The sequence below is a fragment of the Athene noctua genome, chromosome 6, assembly GCF_965140245.1.
Source record: "Athene noctua chromosome 6, bAthNoc1.hap1.1, whole genome shotgun sequence".
In the NCBI taxonomy this organism is placed as follows: Eukaryota; Metazoa; Chordata; class Aves; order Strigiformes; family Strigidae; genus Athene; species Athene noctua.
The window spans coordinates 34,823,818-34,850,260 of NC_134042.1; the positions used below are offsets into that span (position 1 = coordinate 34,823,818).

General features: G+C 39.5%; 1 protein-coding gene across 1 annotated transcript in view; it reads right to left on the bottom strand.

The window, feature by feature from the left end:
• The window catches only part of PPP4R3A (protein phosphatase 4 regulatory subunit 3A), a 48,875-nt gene extending 29,366 nt beyond the window's left edge, over positions 1 to 19,509 (bottom strand). Inside the window, exons 1-3 of the mRNA XM_074908552.1 lie at positions 18,140 to 19,509; positions 10,285 to 10,340; positions 383 to 481 (exon numbers count right to left, since the gene is read on the bottom strand). Coding sequence (XP_074764653.1) covers positions 383 to 481; positions 10,285 to 10,340; positions 18,140 to 18,281 — 297 coding nt within the window. The 5' untranslated portion in view covers positions 18,282 to 19,509. The remainder of the gene's footprint in view (positions 1 to 382; positions 482 to 10,284; positions 10,341 to 18,139) is intronic.
• Positions 19,510 to 26,443: the final 6,934 nt, after the last annotated feature.

Genomic DNA, 26,443 nt, shown 5'->3' on the forward strand with positions numbered 1-26,443 from the left:
AAACTTTGAACAGGTAACCTTTCCCCTTCTGGTTGACCTGGGAAAAGTTAATTATGAAATTAATTGTTACAAAACTTTTTAAGCACTTGTTTTGAGCTAAACTTCCTTGGGTGATAAGAGATCTAAAAAGTTATGTTAAGCAAAAAGACCTGAAAATGCTCTAAAAAAAATAACCCAAACAGTTAAAGTTCATATCAAATTTCTGGAGGAAGGAAAAAGTTTTCAAACTCAAACATGCAACATTTGGGGGAGGTTGCTAAGATGGTAAGTTTTTACTTTCTATGTACTCTGTTCAGATTCATCCCTTAGAACAGCCTAAAAATTTTGAACACAAACATTAAGATGATTTAGGTTGTCTCAATCTTACATTTATCAAACTTACCTGACATATTTTTTCCCATATTTCATCACATCCTGCTTTTTCTTGAAAGCTAAGTGCCAAATCATAATTTTCAGCTTCAGACCACACAATCAAGGTATCCTTTAAAGAGAGGAAGAGTATTTTCAGGCAATGTATTTCAGATTTTACAAACCTGAATAGTGTTTAAAGAGTAAAATTTTAAAATAAAACCAGCTTGACACGTAATAATGACAGGACAATATTACAATACAAACGTAATCATCATTCTTTTTATTCTGAGATTCCTAGGATTAAAAACATTTCTCCATAAATCATAATAAGGAAGTTCCAGAAAGATATTGAAAGTTTTTGTTCTTAATTCACATTATCATAATATTCTAAGTCTCAAAAAGTTTCATCTAGAATATGCACTTCTACCTCAATGCGTCCTCCGCTAAAATATGGTAACAGAAGTAACAGGCTTTGTGGTTGTTTTTTTAAAAATGTATCAATTGGGCTACATAAAACTGAATATCTTTTGTAGGATCAAAGCTACAATCTTTTCTTCATTTTTTACAGGCTCCAGAAGACACTGTACCAATGCACAGAACAGCTGCTTAAAAAGCAGCCCCAAGATGCCTACAAACAAGAACAAACTTGAATACACAGAGTTAACTGCCCAAGAGTATGCATACCTATTACACTGAACCACAACACACCATTTTTACTCATTCCAAACTATAATTCTGAAAAGATGTTTTGCCCCAGATTTCTAGAAGTTAGATGAAACCGTGTTTAGCTGTGTTTACTACCCAGACACTTAAGCTCTCATCTACTTACTAGAATAGTTCAAGAGTTTATCAGAGCCCTCATGCATCGAAAAACAATATATGGAAGTGGAAGCTGATACTGCAAAACAGCAATATGTCACACTGAGAAGATATTTGATGCAGTAGTTTACAGTCTGCTAAATAACTGTTAGAATAATAAAACACAAGAGAAGAAAATATAATCTGCATTATTTACATATTGGATCAAGTTTTATTTTTAAAGTATTTTGTCTTCCTGTAACAGCTATCTGAAATATAGACACATTAAATATATACATCCCCATGAAACCGCATTATTTCAACTAAGTGCCAAAATAAGCATTTACTCACTAGGACAAGACACAGAAGAATTCTTCTGTTTCAGTGAGAACCATAAAATAGTTTTGCTTCATTAAGGACAGATTTTGCTTATAGTGATTATTCCTAAATAAATTAATTTTAAATATTTGCAAAAGCACTGTAAGTTGCCAGACAGCTACAAAGTTTAAGACAGTTTATTAATTAGGCTTAATTTATTTCAAATATTAAAATGAACACTGAGGATAAAGAGGAACTGTACATTTAGATCTCCATATGCACATAGTAGAAAACTCCTTAAACTAAACTATAGTCTAAATAGCACGATCAGCTAGCTCCGTTAGGATTCAGTCAAGCAATACAATATAATCAATTTGCCATTACCAGAGCAGATAAACTGCTTCAGAGGCACTACCAGCTTTACCTTGCAAATGGCAAATAGTTTACCTTTTCCTTTTCCAAAGGGTTGAGGAAGAGGTGGTACACAGAAGAAAGGGATTTAGGAAGACCACCTCCAAAATACAAAAGGAAGAAGAAAATCACAATTAATGGTTTATTCTCTACCAGACAAGTCATGGTGCAAATACTCTGGTAATAACAGATTGACAGCACTTAGTACTGCTGACTCCTATAGAACAAGAAAAGTAAAGTTTACAAAAACTTAGAATGGAAAGGTCCAAAAGATTTTTTTTTTAACCATCTTTTAAAAACAGTATGTACCTTACTGCAGTATTAATTGTATGTATCAGGTTCAAAATCTAATAAATTAATCTCTGCAGTAAGTATTTATACTGCAGTAATTTTCAAGACCACTGTCACATCAGCTTCCCACTAAGTAGTGCTTATTTAATTTAAAAAAACCCCAACAACCCTAACAATATATCTTAAGTAGACCCTAGCAGAATTTGCAATGTTCCTATGTAACTACGTTTCTATTTAAATGAAAATGGTTGGATTTCTAAACAAGCCATTTCCAAAAGAAGACCAAAATATATTTTCTTCTCTATAAATAATATAACTAACAAGCAGGGAAATGACTAAAAGAACAGAAATAAGGATAGTGTTATTAACTTCAATAAGTTGAATAAAACAAAGCTCTAAGTCTCTGAATAAAATCCAGCACTGGCCCAAGACAGGTCTGTCTGTCTGTCTGTCTTTTTCCTCAGGGGAGAGGAGCCATTGGACAGAGGAATGCAGGCAGAGAAAAACAAAAGGGAAAACACAAAGGTAAAGCTGCTTTTGAAAACTAAAGTCACAGATGTACAGAAGTGTATTTGGCCATAGTATATCAATTGTTCTTGTTAAACCAGATAATCTACTATCATACATGGAAGTTCAGACAGTATTTTTTCACTTCTACACATTCTGATTATTTTTTAAAACTGTTTCTTCTTTGGAAAGAAAAACAAAAAACTAAGGAAAAATTACTTGAGTAGCAGAACAGTAATCGTCAAGTTTGGTTTATTAGTATTATAAAAATATTTTCCAGTTACCGATAATAACCATTTCAAATTATTAGTTATCTATTCTCTTATCATTCAAGGATTTCATATTGTAGATCAGTGCGTCAACAGAAATCTATCAACTGCTACTCATCGGATCTTTATTAAGAGAGTATTTGTACATCCTTTCTTGCCTCAACAGGCTTTTAAAAAAATAACATGAAATAAAGTGAGAAAAGCATTTCACTCTGTTGCATAATACACAGTTTAGTCAAAGTTTAAAATGACTGTTAAAACACAGACAGTTATTAGGGTCATTTCATTTTCTTAATCCTACAAAATTTATAATTATCAAAAAGAAGAGCAGTATAAGACTTACACAGGTAGGGAGAAGTGACTGAAGGAAATTCTAGAAGTAGTTAAAGATAAAAAAACATAAATAAAAGTTTCATTTCTGCTTCTTTTATTTAAAGGTATCTTTCTATATGTTTGATCTGAAATCCCCTCAAGTGTAATTTGAATCCACTAACTACTCTGGACCTCTCAGCTATGGATAAGACTATCTGTTGCTTCCAAATGTCAAACATTACTTCTTGCAATTCCAAAAAGCAACTGAAATTTCTTAAGAGTCATCTCCTCCATTTCAAGAGAAAGCAGGAGTGTGAATAAATATGCATAGTAATAGTAGCTATTGATTAGAGGTAAGGACATGAGTCTTGCATATTACCCCTCTATGATCATAAAATCTTCAATCTTACACAATTCATAAAAGCAGTTCTGGCTCAGTTTGATAAAAACCTTTTTTTTTTTTCTCATTACACAGAAAGCGTTAGCCTCTAGACAAGGAACTGGATGGGATGACTAAAACAAAAATCCAAAATTGTTCTTACCTAGCTTGTTAAACACAATTAAGTTGTGAAACTGCAGCATTAAATCATAGCTACATTGTGTGAACTAAGTCACAAACATGGACATATGCTTTATCACTGAAGGCTTTTATACCAAGCGCTCTGCAAGAATCCAAGCATTCTAGCCCATCACATTTTACAAGATGCATTAATTCTTGGCAAGATCTTTTTTAAATAGGTTGATAATCAGGAAACTACTTCCATAGATTTAATCTTATTCTGAGTTTGAAAATCATTTGCTGATTTGCAAAAAAATATTTTGACAATAGTGCCAGTTGGATGTGTCATCACTACCTTAGCCCATGCAAAATTGCTGTCTTCATAGGACTGTTTATATAAACTTGTCTTCTTTCATATTATTGGTCATTATGACTGCTCATTAATTTTAAGCAAAAATTCTAAGTATGCCTCTTTTTAGAATAACTATGTATTCAACGTTCCCATAAAAAGGTATTTATAATTTCTACCAATGGAGGTTAACTTCTTGCATTCTTATCCTTATAATATCACACCCTGAGGCAAAACTTCAGCATACAATCAGGGATTTCTCTGCTGCTTGTTTCATTGTTGGCTGCATCAAGTCCGCATGGAGCAAGTTCTGGTTTAGTTAGATGTTTTCAAGGAAGTATTATTGTGTGCTACAGCTTTATTTGAGGCTTCATCCCTAAGAAGCTAACCTTCAAAAATACCACTGCAATAGTTTAAGTCAGGAAGCAGTGGCAACTATACTTAGATGGACAGGGCTTAATAAGTACCATAGGATTTCTCTTTAGTTTTTGAAATTATTTCCAAAAGGCTTACTTTCCTTAATAGAAAAGTTGTTGAATATACACTATCAGTCTCAAGTTCTCACCATAACATTCACCAGAAGTCACACTTTTATTAGACATTAAATCAGTTTTATTTAACTATTAGCAAGCTGATAAGCAGGTGTGTCATACAGCAGTCATACAGTCTCCAAAGCAAGCCCTGGAATTTCATAATGAAGAATTTCACAGAAACTAGTACTCAGGATTTGATTCTGCTAGAAGATTTATTTAAGATTTCTTTCCTAATGTGATAAAATCAAGAAACTGTTACTGTTTGACAGTGCTCTCTCACTGGTGTTCACATCCAGGGAGAATAGTAGTCTTCTCTGCAGCTCCAAAATACTCTTTTGGCAGCCCTATAAGATTCAGGCTACTCTCAAGAAGTAGCGATCCCACAATTTAGATAGGTCTTTCATAAATTCTTGCTTTCTGTCTTAAAAAGCAAACTAATCTCTCCCTGTTAGTCCTCAAACGATTTAGGCCTATGACACTTTCCTGGTCCTCAATGGAAGGTCAACACAGGAAGGTTGTTTCTCCCTGTTTTGGAGCACCTGATTGCTAGTCTTCCTTATCTAAGCCCTTACATTGTTTACAGTTACAGACACCTCCCTGGACATCCCAAGCCACCTTTCAGCATCTTGCTAGCAAGTAGTTTCATAAGCAGCTTTCTGCTTATGAAATAAACTACCACACTACCCAGGTTTTTTAAGTTAAATATATATAGTTATCATGGTAGGTCGTAGCAGAATCTTCAAGCTAGAAATATACCCCACCCCAGTAATGTAGTATCATTTCAATCCTGTATTTGTTTTTTTGCATTTGTTCACCTAGAACCTGGACATCTGGATGTGCTAACAAGTTATCCCAAAACTGGAATAACTAATCAAAGGCATACTCAGTCTTTTGGCAGAACATATTCTATTACCTTCTATGAAAGCTCAACTATCACACAAGACTTTTCAGTTAGCGATTTCATAGCTGCATTCCCATGAATCACATGAAATAAAATCAGTTTATTAGTTCTGTAACAGAACCTTAACCCACTGGCCTAGTGACCACACCATAAAACAGGAGAAAAATTAGATTTAACAGGAAAACGTGTGTGAAGATAAAGGAACATGTGATCGTTTAAAATGGAGAACCAATCCACCCCAAAAAAGCAAGAGTAGTCACTCCCCTCATTTCTCCCCTCACCCCACAAAACCACACTCTTCCTTACTGTCTTAGCTACAGTAGGCACAGATTTTATTAAAATAGTTTCACTGTTGGCTTGCTTGTCCTGACAGCAAGGTTAGGAAGTTCATAATCTTTGAGCATCTGCCAGCGTCTTTTTAGATCTTTTCAAAACTTAGCTTTATTATTAGTAAGTCTGCTCGCCATCATTCAAGGATAGTCACCTTCAAGCTACATAGCTAGTAGATGGTACTCTGGGTGACTTTAAGCTTTGTATTCTTGTGAGGAACTGAAAAAGGGACTGCAAAAGCAGAGGACACAAGACATTGAAGTTTCTAGTGCAGAGGCAAGACTTTGTAGCTGGAAGCTGTAAGCAACTCAAGTCTTCCTTGTTTCAGTCAAAAAAGAATGCAATACATACTTCATCACTGGCTTATAGGATGTACATGGATGAATCTAAAATGAAATTGGGGATGTAAGTCTTCACTGTTCAACTGATAAAGCAGTGCCAAAGTATATTAAGAGTATATAGCCCCGTCCATACCCACATCAGCTTTCTCCCTAGATAAACGCTACATATAGTTTATTTCTCCTTTAAGGTTGCATAGGAAGAGGTGTGTTGTCCTAAAATACTAGGGCAACTATTCATTTTCTGAATAAGAATCACTTGTTTAAGAACAGCACCTCTACCACTAGCATTCTGGAATTGTGTCATTTTTATGCCTTTAAAATCAACACGAAAAACCAGAGCATGGATTGAAGCATGTAAACCAACTTCACCAGGACATTAAAATCAAAATATCTTCTATCTTTACTACAAACTACAGAAGAGGAAAACTAGGTATTTATCTGTGGTCCAGCAACTCATAGTACAATTAAATTCCACTTACTAAGCAAAATTTGCTTTGAAACTGTACTACTTATCCATAATTAAATCCAGTATATGTCACACCAAAGTTTTAGGACCATTATTGTAATGTTTTAAAATAAGAGTACCAATAAAAGTTAACATAAAGCCCTAAACAAGAATACATGCCAGGAGGCTAAGTGGCTGTACTGATGTGCATTTTGCTTTTTTCAGAAAAAAATCTTCTGCTTATAAACTGTACCTTAACATAAGAAATATTAGTCCCTTTTCTGAGCCACTGGACATTAGTTTCTCAAGTTGTTTTCTTTCTAGCTTGTTTTCCTCATACAGATTCCTTTCTACTAGATCTAGTAGAAATAATGAGTTTGCCAGGATGTACATGATTCAGAGCATCCAAAAACTTCCACTGGCAGCAACTGTATGTTACAGAATCAGACACATAGACCCATCTTTCTTTTTGAACACTCAGCAGAAAAGGACTCTTCATTGTGACATAAAGACTAATCTAATTTATCTGACTAGTGAAAAGGTAGTTAGAAAACTGTCTATGTGTTTCATGCTTTAAGGAATTATTCCAAACCTCTAGATGGCATGTAAGTCTGGGAAGAGCAGGGACTAGACTGTGCAAACTGCAGTACCTCAGGACCGTGTTGACATATGAAAAATGGGTCCCCAAGCACGTCTCGAGATCTGCCAGGTATTCTTCTTCTCCAAAGGGAAAAGCAGACACTATCTACCACCAAATGGATCAACATTTATGTGAACACAGAGACCTGATTAATTCACAATAAAGGGTGGTCATTGCTTTCAATCCTAAACTCCAATAAATCTAAAGCAGACAATTTGACCAAGTTTACTTGAAACTCAGGTTCACAAGGTATGGCTTTTGTTGTTTTTTTTTTGTTGGTCTGGTTTTGTTTTGTTGTTTCCATGGATGTTTTACATGCTAAAAGAACAGAGGCTATATATGCAGACTTGTACTCAGGTCTTCCCACTATTATTTTGCCAAATAATGATTTAAGCTGTGACAGTCATCATTAAAATATACACATGTACATGCTGAGATTGCGTAATTTGTGGTATCAACAATCCCTGACACAATCTGTTTCTCACTGGCACTAACAGTGCAGCATAGGTAAAATGTTCTTCCACCAGTGGAAAAACTTACCTGTTTATCACAAAAGTATCTATAGGCTTGTTGAAGAACCCGAAGCAACTGGCATAGCGTTGCCCCCAAGAGCTTAACTACCACACATTTCTCCTTCCTTCCAACTATAAATTACAGTAGCTGGTCCCATAAAAGATTGTTTCTTCTTACAAACTTCATGTCAGCCTAGACAAAAGTCAGAACTCATCCACCTACTCCATAGGTATCTAAACTGCCCACAAGTCACATGCTAAAGCATGCCACAGAAAAAAAACAGCTCTGATGTATGACTATGTACCCCTTTAAAAGGGAACAGAGGTTTACCCTCACAACAAGACTAAGATAAAAGGCTTTTAAGACCGCAACACTGGAAATTTACTTTGAAGTTAAGTCTTAGGTTTCTAGGAGATTTTTCTTGAAATTGCAAGTACAACTGACAACGGCAGGAAAACTCAAACATAAGTCTTCTGTCTCAGGCTGCAATTTCACTAGTAGCTGAGGCCACCTAAGTGGCATTCTGCAGCCAAAAAGGGAAGATCTCACTCACTCTTCTATCACACAGTTCCACAAGTGGATCTTGTGTGAGGTGACTTGAAACTTCTGCTGATGTTAACAGTTTTTGAAGAGGGATTTGGAGTGCCAAGTTGATTTTCTTGTGATTTAGTGAGTTTATGCAGTTCATAGTTCTATAAGCAGAGCTGGAAAGAAGAAACTCTTCCTTCCAGCTGCTAAACTCCAAGCTTAGTTCATATAGAATCAGGTTTAAACTCTGAACTTTCACTAAGGGAAAGGATAAGTAGGCCTCACCTGAAAGGTAATGTGCTATAAAGTAGGATTAATAGACACACCAAGAAAGATGTGGTATTTCTATGGCTCAGAGTGGAGCCTTACATTCAACCTATATTAGAGACTGCTTTGTTTAAATAATATGAACAATCCAGCTGCAAATACAAAATTTCTGTCTACACAGCATTTGAAAGCTTTAAGAACAGCCCTTTTCCTTCTCCAGCACAGAAAACATACAGTGCTGTTCTAACAGGCCAGATCCACGTTTAATATTTTTATTTGTCTAACCACATTTTCACAATCAGCAGTATTGACAATACACATCTGACACAGAGTAGCAGTGAGCACAGATATGAAATGCTGTTGCACTGACAGGCATGTGTGGTGGTTTGTACCAATCTTACAATTTTATGCCTACTTTAAGTAGGGTTCATGTCTGATCTGGCATGAAGCCTACTGATACAAAGCTCACCCCTCAATGCTCTTTAAACAGATTTGAACCAGCAAAGCAAGTTTACACTAGATCAGCACTTTATGCCATAGAGCTGTGAGATATTCAGTGTCATTTTAGGATTCCTAAAGCTTGAGTTACTGTATCACAGAACCATGACCTCAAGCAAGTCAGGATTTCAACTAAGAGTTTGTTTAGCATTTTTGCTGGGCCTTGTCTCTTCATACTCCCTGCAATTGATTCTCCACCCCACATTAGCCTTACCAGTTTTTCAGTGCTGACTGTTTATATGGTGCATGATGAATTATATCAAGGGGCAGACACAGGTTAAATTTTCCAAGCAAGGACACTTTTAACCCAGATTGGTTCTCCCCATTCAGTTCAACATAGAATCCTACAAATTGCTGCAGCTGCACAAGCACTGGGACTGCCTGTGAGCAAACCTACAGTATGTCTATGCCTATAACAAACTATTAAAGCTGAAGGCTGAAGAGTGTTTTAATACATTAACTGTACTTGACAGGATTTTAGCGAGTCTGAGCTGACCAGACAGGCAACAAAATATAATCTGGCTCAGCATTTCTTAACCTCTAAGGGTAATTCTCAGCATCCATGAGATAAGAACAGCAAACAAAGCACAAAACCTACAGTTCACTTCTCACCCATCTCAGTAGCATTCTTTAGGGGCTCACAATGTATGGCTTAAATAATTGAAGTAAGATGCAAACTAGAGAAGCTGCTTTTATGTATACAGAATGCTTTGAAGCAGTAGTAACCCATATCCATTTTCCAAGTAAAAGCCAAACAACAGTAAACATGCAAATAGCTTTAAAGCCTTCTAGTCTTCTCTTAAATGAAATACATTGAAAGTTGTAGTATCTGAAATATAAGAAAAAAGCCAGATGATATTAAGTTCCAGATACTATAATCCTTAGAAACCTCAGCTACTTTGTGATTTTCACAACTATGCTTTGCCTGTCTCTCCCAAAGCATTTTGGTTTTGGTGTAAAACAGAGTTCAAGTTATCTATATAACTTCACAAAAAATGCACAGAAATAAAACACATATCCTGAAATGCAAAAAATGTCAAGAAGTACTTTGCCTCCAATTTTTGGTACATGAACATATAACATAATTTGCAATGGAGGCAAAAAAAAAAAAAAAAAAAAAAAAAGACTGCATTATTGAAGTTAAAGAACCTGCCTTCAAATGTGAGGAAAAAAGTATGTTTACCTGTTGCTTCTGGTACGCAGTGTTCGGGTTAATTTTGGACTCCAAAAGAAGAGAGCCTAGAAAAAAAAAGTTCCACTTATTTTCACATGTACTGAAATTTCAATCTCAATATAATTTTCTGATCACTCTTTCCTCAGGTAGGTATTAATACCTTTACTCCCAACAATAAGTCTGTTACACCCCTATTCTACACCTGTATATTTAATTTTTCCCCTCAAAGATACTGTTCACATAGTACAGAACATTCAAGAGTGTTTGAAGGTCTGGATTTTTAACCTTTCTTATTCTTAGTAACGACTTTTCCACATAAATTTTCTTAGAGATGATAAAGTCCGTAAAAAATCAGGACACAGAAAGCATCACAACTGCATTCCATAGATCATCTACAGTTTTGTATAAGATTTGCTAATCATGTGGTACTCATTCTTACAAGTTGTTTGGTGGAAAGCCTATCTAGAAACTAATGCTTAGAGTAGTAACCATTATGACTGCCAATATTATAGAACTTCAGACATGATAAACTTAGGAACAATGTTTTCACAGCAGCTTATACTGATTTAAGACGTAGAACAGCAATTCTATTCTCATGACTGTGTTTTCTTGCCCTGCCTTCTGCGTAAGTGCTAGTGTTAATACAGGTCACATTTAAGTGGTTTGGTGGGTTGATCAAGGTGAAAACAACCCTTAAAATGCCTTTATTTTTGATCCAATCATTTCCCTCATCTACCTTGCTGCTCAGCTGCACAAATGCCAATGCATGAGGGACTCTGTACAACCATGACCTGAATTTACTTATCTGCAGAGCTTCACTCAATATACTCAAAGTACCAACAATAAATTAACTAGCATAGTCAGTCTTGCATAGTCAGTCCTGTAATTAACACATAAGGCTACAAGCATCCCTTTAAAGAGGCACTTCTCCATTCATTTACCTGTTTGAAATTATTCTTTCAGAAAAGTCCAAACTTTCTCTAAGTCTCAACTTCCCAGTTTCACAGCTACAGTTCCAAGGCAGTCTTATACTTGTATTGCTAGCATATGTGCCAAATATCCTCACAAAATCTGTTCTAATGAAAAATCAAAATGTTTCAACCACCTCAAATATGGGAGCTTGACTACCTGAAGACAAGAAAACAAATTACTTGGATTTGAAAAACATACTCAGAACTGAAAATTGTACTTCCAAATCTCACAGTAGAATCAACAATGACTTGCTAGTTTTCTCTGCTAATTTACACCAATTATAAAATCCACAACAAAAAATATCCCAAACCAATGTTTGTTTACTAAGTATCATTACCCTCAATCTCATAGGTTACATTTACAAAAAACCCACACACTCTTTTCCTAAAGAATAGATACTGACTAACAAAGATCAAAGAATAGTTTGGGTTGGAAAGGACCTTTAAAGGTCATCTAGTCCAACCACCCTGCAATGAGCAGGGACATCTTCAACTAGATCAGGTTGCTCAGAGCCCCATCCAACGTGACCTTGAAGACTTCCAGGGAGGCGGGATCCACAACCTCTCTGGGCAACCTGTTCCAGCATTTAACCACCCCCATTGCAAAAAATTTCTTCCTTATATCTAGTCTAAATCTATCCTTGTCCTATTGAAACAGGCTCTGCTAAAAAGTTTGTCTCCATCTTTCTTGTAAGCCCCCTTTAAGTACTAAAAGGCCTTAATAAGGTGTCCCCAGGGCCTTCTCTTCTCCAGGCTGAACATCCCCAACTCTCTCAGTCTGTCCTCATAGGAGAGGTGTTCCAGCCCTCTGATCATTTTTGTGACCCTAGCAAGTCCATGTCTTTCCTGTGCTGAGGACTTGAGCTGGATGCAATACTCCAGGTGGGGTAAAAAAGGTTATTACTCCATGAATTTATAAGTTTTACCATGGATTTTTATATTCATTAGCTTATTATGTACATAATAATCAGACTTTTTTTTAAATTAACTAACTTACCTGTGATGGCTGCTTCTAAGTCATCTGTTCTACAAGAAAGCAGCCTCACTAATGAAGTTGGCTTGAGAAGCTATCACCCTGTCTCTTGCAGTAAGAGCTATTTACAAACTAAGATACAATAACAAAACTGAACTAAACAGCCATCAAGGGAAAACAAGATAACGAAAAAGCAATCTTTCCCTAAAACCACATATACTACCTGTTCTTTTTTCAGGTTTTCCCAGTCTTCTAACCCTCATCAGCTCTGTTAACAAAGCAGCTTAAGTGTGACAGCATAACTAAAGAAAAAATAAAATTCACAAACTACAGAGCAGGACAGAGAAGTAAAACATCTAAGATGAGCTTTAGTGGTGAATCCAATATACTGTGGTACTTAGGCCATGGTCTCGAGCTTTGAATTATCAATTTGCCTAGTGAACACCTAAACAGCATTCCCTTCTCCATTATGGTCATCAGTTACGTGCAGTATTTCACTTCAATCTTACTTTCAGTTTCAAAGCGTCAGCTTCAACTATGTGAAGTTTTAGAATATTTTTTGGTGGTAACTACTAGAAAGTCTTTACTGCCTAGAAGTATTTAATACCAGCAAGTGTGATTTAGAATCTTATAAGAATTAAAAGCAATTAATTTTAAACAGAAAACAGCTCTACAGACATGGGAAGTCTGAAATTAGCCAAATATGTGTAACTTGAATGCCATGTTTGACAAAATGCTATTTTAAAACAATAATCTTGAAGACAACAGAATGAAGAAATTTCATTTTCTAAGCTAGAAGCAGACACTTAAGAGAATGACCTCTTTACTAGACTTACCACAAAAGAGCATTTCTTCCCCACTAAACCTGATGCTTGCAGGAAAGACAAGTCAAGCCTTATAAGGCTTGACTTGCTTCTCATTACCACATGATTCAACTTATTCCTCGCCATTCTGGACAATAACCAGAAAAATATGATTTGGAGATAGAAACATACCAAAACATAAACTGCTCTATAACCTGTAACTGCCCCAAATGCATGCTTCTGGAAAATGTGATGCTCCCTGTGTGCAATTTGTTCCCCAAAACCGGTTCAACAGCTCAAAAAAAAAAAAATGTAAAAAAAAAAAAATCAGTGACTGATCTCTTAGTTCAATGAGTTTATTTTCATACACTAAGTTCATCCCCTCCCAGTACGAAGCAGTCTTAGGTCTCTATTAGTGGCTTCAGGGAAACAGGCAACAGTACTATGTCTGTAACATAAATACATTCTTTAAAAAAAGGTTACAGAAAATTAAGATGCAGCAAATAAAGTTATTCTCCATTAAGTCAATTATCAATATTGGTTCCTAGATACTGTTCAAGATGCTTACTCTTGCATTTGTCATAAGCAATTATTTTCTATGTAGATATTTTTCTCTTGGCACTACCCCAGAATATGCTAAGACTATCCAGTCTACTTAAACAAAATATACCAACAAAATTTCATCGTCATTGATCCAATGACTTTATTCAAAGTTAGGTAAGACCTGGAAACTCACCTTAATAGAAGCTATGGTTTTAATAAACACCCCAAAATTATGCAGATCTAGTTATTTTCTAAACTGAACAAATTTGTAAAGGCAACTGCAAAACACTGGTGCCAGAAAGTAACATCTGAAACTACCTATAAAGAATAAAACACTGATCTGCAGAATTTTATTTGCCACTGTAATGCAATATAGACAGCCCATTTTTTTTTTGTTAGTATAATACCACCGTTCTGTGATGTGAAAGAAATGCATGTATAGGAAAAGACTTGCTCAGAAGAGATTACCTAAAGACATATAATGCTGCTTTCAAAAATATTTACAGAACATCAAATATCCCAAGCCAGTAGTCTTAAACAACAAATCTGCACTTGTTTACATATATGCATACAGGGAGACCTCCTGCTATGGAATACTGTTCCTATCCCATCAAACTGTTATGTGGATCCTTTCTCAAAGGCAGAAAAGGTACAGTGTCACTCATTACCCCTCACCAGCATAAACATGTTTATGTTTAAATGAAAATTTCAATTCAATACCTGTTATTTTGCAAGATGCACACACAGGGTTTAAGTTCTGCAATCAGTTCTGCTGCTACTGAATCACAGAAACCAGTCCACAGAAACTTAGGAAACAGCTCAAATTGAGGTCCACAAATGTGCTCTGCAATTACAAGAGCCTACTCCTCAGTCTAACACATTTGTGAAGGGTGAAACCCAAATGTTAGGGAGAGGGGAGAACCAGCAGGAAAGAAAGAAACAAACAAAAAATCTACCCCCATTTTTTTTTTTTTCATTTTAACCTACGGTAAGTACATAACCCCAAAACCTTGTGTTGCTTTCTTAAAAATAAATAAAATTCACCCCTTGAGTTTGAGCAAGGTAAAGCAAACCTAGGCCAAATTTTGGCTAAGCCTCCTGCCAGTATTATGGGGTTACTGATACTTAGTGTAAAGAAACAGTGAGGATGTGGATGCCTATCCTGTAGCAAGTCAACACAGAATTCAGAAGTGGCAAACTACAACTTCTGAATAAAAGTGATTAGATCCTAAAAGAAAGCTGGCAAATAGGGCCTCCAATGGGAGAGTTCACTTCGGCTTGTCAAAAAGTTTAGTTACAGGACTAGTAAGCTTTAATTAAAAGCTTAAGCCTTCAAATTAACCCAAGTTAGTTGAATAGGAAAGTTAATTTTAGAGGTCATTTCGGTCATGTGGGCTCAGAACAAAAAAAGCAATCTGAAACCATGCAGTAAAGATCTAGAAGCACATAGACATTTTAAGAATAAGGCAGGCCACAGCAGCCTAAAGTATGATATGAGAAACAGGTAAGAAATCAAAGGCTTCTATTACACACAGAAACTCATATGGAACGTGATCATTTGTAAGACTTCACTATTACTCTACTGCAATTCAAGCAGAATACACTGCAACTAGGAATCACACAGAGATACTTTACAGGGTTTTAAGTAAAAACGTTAAACATTGTTGAAGTGTAAAAAAAAAAAAGGAAATACAATTGCCTGTTTCAAAGCATATTATATCTGATCTGAAAGCAGTTTATGGTACTTCTGTACTGTAATAGATGAGTCCAAATTGTCTGCAAGGACTCTTTAAAAAACTTCAGTCCCTGGGAGCATTAGACATCTCGATAGCAACACAAATCACTCATCTGCTCTAAATTATTTTCTTTTGAGATGGTGTTAAAAAAAACAACCCACCAACCCAAGAAAAAAACCCATTCTTACAGATAAAAATATTGCACTCTTATTCACCTCAGACGATAAATTACCTTGAACTTGGCATACCGATTGTAGCTCCCTTATCTGAGCACCCTGACCCTGCCATAAAATCTCAAGCACTTGTAAATCAGCTAGGGAGCTACACCAAGTCACAGCTGCACAATCTAAAGACTGAACTATGTGCTAGCCCACATGATCAGCCAAATGAACCTCTGGTACTCTGCTGTTGCTCTGTGCACAGCGGAACTGGCCCTTTAACAGGAGTGGGAATTTCCCATGCACAGCAGGAACTACTGCTAACATCCCCCACGGCCTCCCCCACTCAGGAAACGGAGCCCTTCAGGCAGATCCCGACGTTTTCACTCAGCTTCCTGGAGTAAGTCAGTAAGAACATGCCAGCGTGCACAGGATGAATCTCAGCTCAAACACTAGGAAAAGCTGGTTTAGAAAAGGAGGAAGGAAGAAGTTTCATTGTGGAAAGAGAAGGAGCTGACAAACAATACATGAACGCAATGGAAACATGGAGGCAAACGGTGTATAGGTCAGGTTTCTAGTATCTGTATGTTTTTGATAACTAGGAAAAAAAAAAATCAGTTAACTACTTCATTTAGTTAAAAAAGCACACAAGGGAGCACACAAATTGCATAATACCTAAAACATAAGTCTAGCATTACCTTTTTCCAAGCCATTTTCTCACATGTAAAAATTACTACATTTGCCTTAAAATTAGCTGACAAACAATTGACACTGGGAGTAAACAAAATATAAATAAAATTTTATGAGGCGTTTACACAAGCAAGTTAGAAAAACTAGCCTATTAATAGAGTGCACATTTACGCAGGACTGATACTACCTACTAAATTAAGAACTTAAGCGCTGTATATTATTCAATACTCTTCAAGTACATGTATGCTGTTCGAAAGACATCTAATGTGTGTATCCTATTAAATATACCTCTGTATATTAGGTGCAATTAGTAAATTTGAGCTAGTTCTGTTTTAATTAGAGTATTTTAACTACGCAACACAAAGTAATGACTTCATCTTTGTTTGGGGATCATTTACACCAAATTGTATTTTCCTTCTTCCAGATGTTGCCAGCTTATTTGTTGTAAATGAACAACGGTCCAATTCAGGTTCTAATCAGTCTTAAGCAAGCACACATATCCCACTGAAAATCAATAAAGGGATTTTAGTTTGAATGGGCTATTTCTTCACAAGCAGGTTATGAACTGCCGTTCTTTCGCTTTCTTTTCTAAGAATAAAAAAAAATAATCAGGAAATCGTTTAGCATAGCAAAGACATGACAGCTTTTAAACATGAGCACCTCAGACATGTAGACAGCAAGGACTGTATCTACAACAAAATATACTGTAAAGATTAGCCTAAAAAGTTAGTGATAACCTCCTTTTTACCTCCCTCCCTCTTACACTGGGAAGTTGGCCAAACTGTAAATGCATCTTCTTCAGTGTAAAATAAATAAAATCATGTATCAGTTTAACTTTTTAAAAGTATAATCAAGAAACTACAAAACCCTGAGATTAATGCTTATCAAGCTCAATTACCAAAATCCTGCTCAGATGCAAATTTGATTCTTCCATATCAGTTTATGATATTTGTTGGAGAGATTATTGCAGTTCAGAACTTTCTCAGGCAGTAAGAATTAATGATTATGAAGTTGCTTTTCATCCCAATTCCTACAATGAAAAAGCCAACTACAGAAAAATACAAGGTCTTTTGACAGTCACAAGCTACAACTAGATCTACAAGCCACTAGATACAGTAGCTATATATCTAATGAAATAAGTCATACACTAACAGACTTTACTAGCAAAATGGCACATGCTAGATACTGCAAAGTATACATTTTAAAATCTACTCTGATCATACCAGTCATGAACTTACTTAACCAATAATCAAGACTAGCCCAAACACGTAGCCACAGGGGTAGATAATACTACTACTCATCCTATACTACTGTCATCTGTTGTCAGAAAATGCGAAGAAGTTGATAATGCATCGTTTTAAATTTATTTACAATAAGATCTAGAACTGCTGAAGGACTGAGAACTACCATTCCATAAAAAAAGCATCTCTGAAAATGCTGTTCTGTCCACTGTCTTTACTACTCTTAACAACTGTACCTTGGTAACTGTTGATAGCTTTCAGAATGTCTTGCATAATTCTTGCTACCAAAGAAAAAAAGGGTGTTGTCCATCCAATGACCTTTTCAAAGTTTATACTAAAATACCTGATGTAAGTTTTGAACAATTCCTTTAACGACGGGATCACTTCCAGAAACATCTAAGGAAGGATATATCCAAATGATCAGTTTTGAAACTGGAGTATACAGGACATCTAGCAACAGATCACTAGATATCCAAACCCACAAAAGATTGACCACAAGCCCTGAACATATTTTGTACACAACACCGTATTCACTACGAATCAAGTGGCTGCTATGCTTGCACTTGATGACTATCTTCCATTTCTTTCACTTGGCCCAACACAAATAAACTATGGTTAGTGCCTACTTGCTTCTTAAAATCTTATGTGAATTACACAACAAAACATTAAGGCAACAGACACAAAGCTAAGCCCAGTTCCTTTTCTAGGTAGGATGAGGAAGGATTGTACCTTCAGACATACACACTTACCATCACTCTCTGCCCTGACTAGCAGGGACATGCCCTTGAGCCTCTCCACGTAGCAAGAGGACACATGCCCTGTGCCTCGATCATCCCACTGGCGGTCCTCATTTAGCGTGTAAACCTTCACCCTCCGCCGGGTGTCAGTCATCCTGCCGCCTGCCACACCACAGCCACCACTCTGGCTTGCAGTTGCTGGAGGAGCAGGAGGCTGACCGGGGGCTAGGCCCCCCTCAAAGGAGGGGAGCGGGAAAGAAAGTAGCAACCCCAAACGGGCACGCCAACCAAGCTCTTCTTACTTCTCTTCAGTGCTCTAACGGGATCCTCATTATCGAGGGCAAAGGAGGATCGGGGGGCGCCGGAGAAGAGGGGGAACAAGAAAGGAGGCGAAGATGTGAAAGGGGAGCTGCTCCAGGAACAGTCAGGCGCTGCACAAAAGCCGAGTAAGATTACGCAGGGGAGAGCCGCAGAGAGGCGAGAGACTCTTTGCAGGGCGAAGGGCAGGCAGGAGAGGCGGTGAAGAAGGGATCCTGGAGGAGAAGCGGATCCGCGGGGGTGGAAGCAGCGGTGGACAGCAGATGGCACGGGCGGCAGTGGGCAGCCGGCCCGGGGTGACAAGAGCAGGCGACCCTGGAGGCCGGGGCCCTGGCGCGGGAAGCAGGCGGGAGGCTGGCGAGGCCGGGGTGAAGCAGGCGGGAGGAGGCAGGCGGGAGAGGGGCCGCTCGCCCCGGCCTGGAGCTCGGCTCTATTGTGCAGCAGCTGCCCAGGCCCGAAGCCCCTCGCTCGCCGTCCGTCAGCGCGGGGCTCCGAGGAGCCGCCCTCCTTCCCGCCGGGGCTGGCCGGGGCCTGCGGGCACTGCGTGTCCCGGGGCGGGATGAAGCGGGCAGGCGGGCTCAGCGCCCCGTCTCCCCCATGGGCTCCGGTCGCAGGCGGCGGCTTCACTCCCAACCCGACTCCGCCGCCATATTCTTCTTCCTCCTCCTCCTCCTCCTCCTCCTCCTCCTCCTCCTCCCGGTGCTGCGGCGACTCAGTCCCGACTTCTCAGCGCGCCCTGCGGCGTGGCTACGCTCCAGGCACTCAGCAGCCCAGCCGGCAGAGAGGCGCTCTGCCCGGCGGAGAGGGCGACGGCGCGATGCGGTGCGGTACAGCGCGGCGCGGCCCGTCCAACCCGGTTCCCACCGGCTCCGTCTCCGCCTCAGTCACTGCGCGGCCGCCATCTTGGTTTCACCTCTCACTGGAGGCGCGGGGTCTCCCAGCCAGTGGCGGCACGGGCCGCCCGCCAGCATTTAAAGGGCCAGCGGCCCCGAGAGGGCAGCGGGCTGGGGGCGCGCTCCGCGCCCACGGGCGGGTACGCGCCGCCGGGCCCCGTGCGGCCCCACCGCCCGGCACCGCGCCCAGCGCCGCCCCCACGCAGCGCCCTGCCGGGATCGCGCTCGGATCCGCGCGGGCGGGACGCGCGTGGAGCCCCGGCCGCGCCGTTACCGCGGGCCCAGGAAGCGGGAGGGAGGCGGCGCGGAGGGCAGCGCCGGGCGCCCCCGCTGCCTGCTGCGCCCGGCGGCGGCTCTTCCCGCGCTCTGCGCGGCGGCTCGGGCCGCCCCGGGTGCTGCCGGGGCTGGGGGTGGCGGACAGCGCGGCGGCCGCGGCGGAGCGGGGTGCGCCGGCGGCCCCACGTGTGCGCGGGGGCGGACGCGCGGCCCCGGGTCCAGTCGCAGAGGAGCCGGCGGGGAGCTGCTGCCGCCCCCACCTCCCTGCCTTGCATCGGGAACCGTGTTTCGGGGCGTCTCCGCTTCGTGAGCACAGCTGGAGCGGGCCTCTTGCGAAAGGACTGTTTGGGGTTTGTTTTTCCTTTATTTTTTTCCTGTCACACGTTACCGAGTGATCTGAAAGTTAAACGGCTTCTGGTTGAGCGGCTGTTGGATCTCCATAGACAGAGATAGGATCTAACAATTGCAATAACAAACAGAAGCTGTCGAGTCTCTGCTTTTGCCGCTGCTGCCAACATCTGAACATATGTTTGACAGATTTCCCTAAAATATTCAAAAACACTACTTCGTTTGGGACCCACAGACACACCACTGCCTGAGAGAGTCCGTTTCAGAGTATATTCCAGATATGCTGCATACATGGGAGCTCATTGCACTTTATATACTCAGATCCATTTATTTTATACTTTCAAACAAGTATTGATATTTGTTTATCCAAGCGAGTTATACTGGGGCTGGTTGGAGCCGAAACCACAGATCACAAGTTTTCACCCCATAATTAATTACAAATCACAAGGAATCCTCCAGTCAAGTACTGTTTTCCTTTGCCCATCTTCTAGTTTGCTTGCCCCATGAGAAAGACAGCGTCCAGCTCCAGAACTGGTGCCCAATTACCTGATGTGCTCGGATGAAGTCATTTGGCCTCTGCTTTCAGGCCTGGCTCTGATGCCTGAGGACTGGTTAAGAATACAAATGCCTTCAAGAGTATAGTTTGAGCACCTATAATGTAGCTGGAGGTATGTTGTGCTCAGTTGTTCTTAGTACGGTGTTCTTGGCTAATGCAGTGAAAGGTCTGGAAAGATTCAGTTGTCTGAGAACTGCAGATTATGGGTCTTGTTAGAGGGAAACTGTCACACAGCATGTGCACAGAAGGGCTCTGGTCACCTTGGTTTGGTGACCTGTGCAGCCCCCAAGGGGACGCACTTGTGCCAGAATTTCTCTGAGGCAGTTCTGGAGATGGATTTTTGTGACTTCAAAAAAGACTGATGTCGCTTAGAGAAACCTCCCTGGGACCATTATACTCATTTACAATTTACAAATTGTACCCTCTTGTGGCCATCAGATTAAGTATAGACCACTGCTCACTGCAGTTTTTATTTTCTTCAGGGTTTTTTGTGAATTGAAAACAAGTTCAGTCAGATTTCAGTTTGCATAGTTTGCTTTATGAAAATTTTGGGTTAAGCTTCTTTTAATTGGCTGTGTATTATCTTGATATCAGTCTGAACAATGCTGAGCCCAACACTAGTGCCCACTTGTCAGGTTTTATCCCAATTCTCATTATATTTGGCAAGGTGTTTTATTGTTTTCAAATGTTTCTACCTCACTGATTCCAGAAGAAAGGTTGGGCATTGAGGGCAACTTCCCATGCTGGAAAGGAGATGTGAAAGAAAAAAACACTGAGTTTATTTTTCTTAGTCATGAGTTAGAAGGCAAAAGTGTGTCAATTCCTTCTCTCCATTTCCAGAGATTTGATGGACTGTGTCCAGGAGGAAATATCTGCAAGGATTGTGAGAGGCCATTCTTAACTGAGTTAAAAAGTTAGGCTCCCTTAGTTCCTATAAATAATAAAGGGCCTTGCCCTGGCAGAGGTTTTGACCCACCAGGAATTGAGCAACAAATGAGGAAATGGAGTATTGAATACAGTTTTAAAGTTCTCATATTCGTAAGGAAATAACTGTATGGATCAATGTAATAGGAATAAGCCTAAACTGGTTTACCAGTGAGGTCCTCTTGCACAAAAGTCAAGAACAAAGAACAAGATAACTTTTTATTTCAATATCTGCTCATCATTTGAGAAAGAAAATTACATTGTTATTATGAGGCACTTCAGACATAAAACTTGGAGCTATGCACTAAAGCATTCATTGAGTTCCTAAAAATACTAGCTAATTATTTTCTGACCAAAAAAATAATCATATTAGGGAAACTAACAACTTCAGACTTTATTATGGCAAATATGGTTAATATGGTAAAAATTTTATGGGATGAAAGTCAATGCTTGCCTGACTATTTAGATATGGCTGCTACATTCAGTGCATGCAAACAAAGTTACAGTCCATACTATATACACACACATGGACACTGGCTATGTCTTCCTGTTCTCAAGACATTTGTTTTGACTTGTTCCCCAAAAAGTTGTAGAAAATGAATGACTGAGTGAAAAGAAAAATTATGTAGAAAAACTGTATCAAATTAGGGGGAGTCTATAAAGAGGAAGATTATAGAGAAGTCAGGTTACTGGGATCAAGAAAGAGAGGAGATTCAGAAAAATATGTTTCTCGTTCAGTGGGGAAGTGAACACAACAGTCTGAAATAAATGCATACAATTGTAGATAAAAGGCAAACCTAACAATCGTTACAAGTTATAAAGCATAGAAAAATGGATGAGAATGTCAAGAAATATGCATGGTTGGTAGTTCTAGAAATAGCTTGTCTGCTAAATCTTAATACTGTTACAGCTCTATTATATCTAGATTTTTTAAAAATGCTGATATTGTGTGCTGAGTTTGTGTGGTGGGTTTTAGTAGCGGGGAAGGGGGCTACAGTGGTGCCCCCATGTGAGAATTTTCTTGAAAGCTTCCCCCAGCTCCAAGTCAGACCCACCTCTGGCCAAGGCCAGGCCAGTTAGCGATGGTGGCTGAGCCTCTGCGGTAACATATTTAAGAAGGGGAATCTAAGAGGGCTTGGGACTTCCGAGGATGAGTTACAGGAAGGTCACCTAGCTGAACACTGAGGTCAGTGGAAGGAAGGAGGAGAGAGTGGGGGAGGTGTGCTGGAGCAGAGAGCCCCCCTCTATCCCGTGGTCAGACGGCAGGGCCACCCCCTGCCACCCATGGGGGTCACTGGAGGAGCAGAGATCAGCCTGCAGCCTGTGGAGGACCCCACACCAGAGCAGGTGTATGTGCTTAAAGGAGGCCAGGACTCTGTGGGAAGAAGCAGCCCCCACTGTTATGTTCAGCTCAACACATGGATGTGATTCACAGTGAAGCATCTCAGGAAGAATGTATCCCATGGGGAGGACTCACGGCAGAGAAAGTTTGTGGAGGACTGTCTCCCACGAGTGGGACTCCACGTGGAGCAGGGGAAGAATGCAGAGGAGTGCTTCCCCCTCCTTGGAGGAAGGAGCAGTGGACTGACCAAAACCCCCCTATTCCCTGCCCCTGCGCTGCTGATGGAAGGAAACAGAGATATCAGGAACAAAACTGAGCCAGGAAGAAGGGAGGGGTGGGGGGAGGTGTTTTTAAGATACAGTAATACTTCTCACTGTCCCATTCTGTCTGTTAACTGTTTCTGTTGTTAGTGTCTGAATTAAAGTGATGTTCTTTTTCTTCCCCTAATGAGTCTGTCTTTCGTGCTTAACTGTAATGGGTTGGTCATCCCTCCCTGTCCTTGTCTCAATTCCTGAGCCTCTGCTTAATTTTCTTCTTCCCAGCCCTGGGGGAGAAAGGGTAAGTGAACAGCTGCCTGGTGCTCAGTTTCCCTCTGGGCTCAGACCAAAACATATTGATATAAAAAAGTAGAACTGTTTAATAAATAAATTTGTTCTATACTTGAAAGAATGTATGATATTATTTGTATCATATGATGATGATTAAGTGTCTTCCTTGTCATTATTAAGAAGGATATTGAAAAAATTTGTTTAGACAGAAACATTTTCAAGTACACAGGTCGCAAAGAACTTGAATTTGAGAGTCCTAAAGGAGTCTGCTTTTGTGATCTCAGGAAACATGGAACCTTGTTGATTTTTAATAAAGCTTAAATTATTGCAGAAATTCTAAAAGACATGAAGACTGACTATAAGTATTCAAATCAAACAAGTGAGAATGCAGATAATAATAGAATGATTTATCTGACCAATCACAGACAATAAATGCTGATACAGAATGCAATAAGGAATTACAAGATATATAGCAGTAGCAGCTGATGTGGCTTTATGGAAAAATTTCTTTAATTTCTTGTTAAATTACAATGTTGCTCATAAGGGTAGTGGTGCAGATATACTTGGGTATTTCTCAGGTATTTTTCTGGAAAATCAACATTGTATTCTAGGAAGAAAGCTTGCACTGCATGGGTCAGATACGAGGTGACAGGCATAGCTCAAAAGCAGTTATCGATCAGTGGAGATGATTCTAGATGACTGTGCAGAAATCAAGAATAGGACTGATGCTATTTAGGACCTGTAGTAATGATTAGAAAGTTAGCGTAAAATCTGTGAATAAAAACTGTGTATGACTCAGCCTGGAAGAATTATATGTACATCTGAGGACAGCAGTCAGAAACAGACAGGTTCACCTGCTGAAGGCTCTGATGTAGGAGAAGGAACGGCTTAGTCTGGGACAGCTGGGAAGGTTACTGGCAGCTGCTTCCTAATGTCTGTGAGCCCATAAGCACGTCCCAGTCATCACTGCATTTTTAAGGCGAACAATGGCATTTTAACTTAAATTAAATTTTAACTAAAATTCGGAGCTGTAAACAGTGTTGATTCAAGAGCTGATGGATGAATGGCTTGGGCAGCCAGGGTAGGGGGCACCATGACCTGGTGGTGCATGGCCTGGTTGTGCTCTGACTTACACCTCCTAAATGGAACCATACAGATACAGCCAAATACAAGGTCACACGTATGGGAATAAATAGTAAGGCAGCTCTCAAAGAAGCTAGGCTGCATAGTAAACAAGCAACACAACACAAACTTCTTACATCACACTGTGTCTGTAATACCTTTTGGGTGTACTGTAAGCTAACAAACTGTGGAAGAGTATAATGTCAGGACTAAAAGCAGCTTTAATGTCATGTTCTATAATTCTGGTATCCTCACTCTTAACAGATTTTAAGAAATTTTAAAGGGTCAGAAAGGACTGCTCTGAAGAACTTTATTTTTTTTGCAGACCCATTTGTTGCACTTCAACATCTCAGATGCCTGCAGCATGCACTCTTTTGCAGTATACCCTATGAATCATGTCTCAGATGCCACTGCTCAGTTTTTCACATCCTGCTGCAGATCCCCTAGAAGCAGGCACCCTGTTCTTGTACCTGAACCACAAACCTGAACCTTTGTCAGTCAGCAGTTAAAATTCTGTAACTTCCTTGTACATAACGTGCATATGAATCCCCTCAGCAGGAATGTCATCTCTATTCTTTCAACCCATATTGTCATCTTAATTTTCATAGTGCTGAAAAGACCCTAGTTTTCCAAGCAGAGCTGACTTTGGAGAGTTCTGTGCAACTGTATAGTCATGCAAAGGCTGTATTTGTTTTGAATTCCTCTATGCCTCTCTAGAAATGCTACACTTTATCATCTAAATATGTAGGCCTCATCATCAAAGACTGAAGAATTTCAAAGCACTGCTGAAGCTGTTGGATGTAGGGAACATGTCTGGGTCATTTATTCATTCAGTAGTGAAAATTCCCCCTTTTTTAAGAGGGGAACTCTGAGACATCTGAATTACAATTGCTGTCACTATGCAATGTGTATGTCTATTTTTACATTTATTATTGTGCTTGCTGACTGTATTTGCAAGCTTTTTTAGTAAGATGTTATGGAGTACTTCTTTTCCTTTCTCTATGGCAGACTTCCTATGGCTAACTTATGCTCCCATGTATCTTTTATTTTTTTCCAGTGCTTTATCTGTAACTCAGACTGCAACAGGCTTCTCTTAGACACATACAGTTGGTAGTCTTTTGAGAAAATAATGGATAGAGGGGCAGGAAGTATGAGACCCACTTCATAACCTTCCAAGAAGCTTTGAAAGTCCACTAGAAATCCAGAAGAGAAGAAACTAGCCCCATTTTCCTATTATGTATCTACCTAATCACCTAAAAAATTACTAACCAATGCAATACTCTCATTAACATAAATTCCTCATTACCTCAGGCGCATCCTGAGGTGAGTGTGGGAACCGTTAAAGTTGTTTCCAGTTTGTGTAAATAAGAATTACATAGGTGGATTTGAGCGAAAAAGGAGAAAGATAAAAAAGGGGAGGAGAAGGGACACTGTCAGAGCTAGAGCAAGACAGTGGCACATGGATGCAAACGGGTAGACACTCATCTATACACACTCACACACAGTCTGAGTAGGTTGATACTTTAATTAGAGCAGGCACCTGGGATGACCGGACTGGACCTGTTTAAGTTTAGGATCAAGTTCCTGGACAAAAGCTATTGAAACTAACAATACTTCTGTATGTAATAAATGTTAAAAAAAAAAAAAAAAAAAAAGTCATCAGAAACCTGAAAAAATATTGGGGAAAAAAAGGAGGAAGATGAGTTTTTTGAAGGAAGTGTTTTAGAATCAGCCATTGTGATGACAGCAACTCAGATATAGCCTTATTTTTTCAGTTTTACAAGTTAATGAGTCACTTCAGTGTTCGTGACAATGATGACCTTAAAAATGCAAATACTTTGAGACTTGCACAGAGCAGAAACAATTGTAGTACAAGTTGCAACTAGGTAATATGAATAGCAGGCAGATTGGGAACACATCCAACCAGTAGAGAGATTACTTTACTAATTACCTAAGTCGGCTCTAGTATCTTGCATTTTGCATATGAAG